General features: G+C 52.8%; 1 protein-coding gene across 1 annotated transcript; it reads right to left on the reverse strand.

Annotated features, from left to right (window-relative positions):
- Nucleotides 1-1,023: 1,023 nt before the first annotated feature.
- On the reverse strand, nucleotides 1,024-2,311 carry LOC116465790 (uncharacterized; the record flags this gene model as incomplete). The annotated part of the gene is made up of 2 exons (XM_032148739.2): nucleotides 1,024-1,638; nucleotides 2,138-2,311. Coding segments are annotated over 2 exons (627 nt in total), but the record flags the coding sequence as incomplete, so codon positions are not given.
- Nucleotides 2,312-2,383: the final 72 nt, after the last annotated feature.

Consider the following 2,383-nt stretch of genomic DNA (forward strand, 5'->3'; position numbering starts at 1 on the left):
TTTCTCTTGGCTTGGAATAGAGACTCTGCATTGAACACAAATCATAGTGTTGTTGTTGTTGTTGTTGTTGTTAAGATGGAGTCTTGCTCTGTCGCCCAGGCTGAAGTGCAGTGGTGGGATCCCAGCTCACTAAAACCTCCACCTCCCAGGTTCAATAGATTCTCCCACCTCAGCTTCCAGAGTAGGTGGGATTGTTACAGGCACACACCGTCATGCCCAGCTAATTTTTGTATTTTTAGTAGAGACGGGGCTTCGCCATGTTGGCCAGGCTGGTCTCCAACTCCTGACCTCAAATGATCCACCAGGCTGAAGTGCTGGGATTAGAGCCATAAGCCACCGAGCCCATCCCAAATCATAATTTATTTTATTTTATTCATTATTATTATTTTTTCGAGATGGAGTTTCACTCTTATGCCTAGGCTGGAGTGAAGTGGGGCGATCTTGGTTCACTGCAACCTCTGCCCTCTCCCCCACCAGTTCAAGCGATTCTCCTGCCTCAGCCTCCGGAGTAGCTGGGATTACAGGTACCCCCACACTACGCCCCCCAATTTATGTTTTTTGTTTGTTTATTTTGTTTTGTTTGTTTGTTTGTTTTTCAGTAGAGTCGGGGTTTCACCATGCTGGCCAGGCTGGTCACGAATCAAATTTATTTTCATTAAATTGTTTATTTCTCAGGCAGGGTTCACTCTGTCCCTCAGGATTGAGTGGATTAGCCCAGTCACAGACAACTGCAGCCACAACCTCCCTGGCTCAGGCGATCCTCCTGCCTTCACTTGCCAAGTAGCTGGGACTACAGGTGCCCACCACCACATGCAGATAAGTTTCTCAAATTTTTGTAAGATTGGTGTCTTGTAACATTGACCAGGCTGGTCCCACTCCTGTCCTCCAGTGATCCTCTGGCCTCAACTTCTCAAATTGCTGGGAATACAGACATGAGCCACCCTGCCTGGCCCACAAATCATATTTTATTCTCTTTTTTAAAAATTGATTTTATTTTGTTTTTTTTTTTTTTTTCAACAGAATCTCACTATGTTGCCCTGGTTAATCTTGAACTCCTGAGCTCAAACGATCCTCCCACCTCAGCCTCCCAAATTGCTGGGATTACAGACATGACCTACTGTCCCTGGCCCTCAATTGATATTTTATTCTTGGTCAGGATTGATTCGCCCCTTGGTTAGGCTTGATTCACACACTCCCTCTGCAGTGACCCCAGGAGCCCCTCTCACAGCTCAGAGCGGAAGCTGAGGCTGCAGCCTGCCATCTTCTCCGCATAGTCTGCATCGAAGCGCTCATTCTACGCCACGGTGAAGATGGTCTTCCAGTCCCCAGCCATGCCTGGGGGAGGAAGGCAGGGAGCAAAGCTGGAGTCTCATCCCCTGGGAGGCCCCGAGTGCCTATGGGGAGGCTCCAGCTGCTGCTCCCACCCATTCCAAACCCCCGTGCTGGCCGGTGCCCACCTTTCCTCATGAAAGGGGAGATGCTGTGGTCCATGAACTCCTGGGGGACAGTGGTGTAGTTGGTCATAGGGTTCTTCTTCATCTCCTTGAATGACGTGTGCTGAACCATGAAGTCCATGGTCTCCTCTGGCAGGGAGCGCCCCACAAACTCCAGGATCTTTTGAATCTCCCTTTTGGGGTTCTGAGCAGCAGAGGGCTCCTCAGTGGAGCAAAGCAAAATGGGTCCCCCTCTCTAACCTCAGAGGGGATCTGGCCACTTCCCCTGGAAACCCCAAAGAGCCTCCACCACTGGGGCCCCAGTCCCTGGGGTAAAATGAATTGCTCTCTGCCCTGTTATCCCATCATGAGCTGGTCTTAGAGCCTATGGGTGAGGAACAGGATGATCTTCTTCCATGACTGTGGCCCTTGGTGGCACACCCTTTGGTAGGGAGTAGCAATAGGACTAAGTTTCTGATCCGTGGCCACCCATGCAGCTGACTCAGGTGCGGGAGATGAGAGCTGTATGCGGCCTGCTGCCAGGTGGGGCCTGTAGCGGGGAGGCCTGGGCCAAGAAGGCAGGATGGGGAATCCAGGCCTGCTGTGGGGGCTGCCCAGGGAGGGGGCTGGGTGGCCTTGGCGGGTTCCTGTGAGGTGCCTGCCCCCAGGAGTCACGTGGAGGGGAGCATCACAGGTGGTCTCACCTCCTTCATGTCTTCATAGAAGAGGTAGAGAACAGGGTGGGTGCGACTCAGCTCCCACCACTCCTGCACGTGCTGGTACCAGGATCCGTAGGACACTGGAGAAGCGGGCAGGGGGCGCCAACACAGGGTTGCCGTGCATTGTAGCCACCACCCCTCGGCTCCACACCTTCCGTCCTCCCATCAAACCCACCTTCTCCGACCATGAACTTCTCCAGGAAGCTGTCCCAGGTCCCAGGCTCAGGGTGC

The sequence above is a fragment of the Hylobates moloch genome, unplaced genomic scaffold, assembly GCF_009828535.3.
Source record: "Hylobates moloch isolate HMO894 unplaced genomic scaffold, HMol_V3 SCAFFOLD_10214, whole genome shotgun sequence".
Lineage (NCBI taxonomy): Eukaryota > Metazoa > Chordata > Mammalia > Primates > Hylobatidae > Hylobates > Hylobates moloch.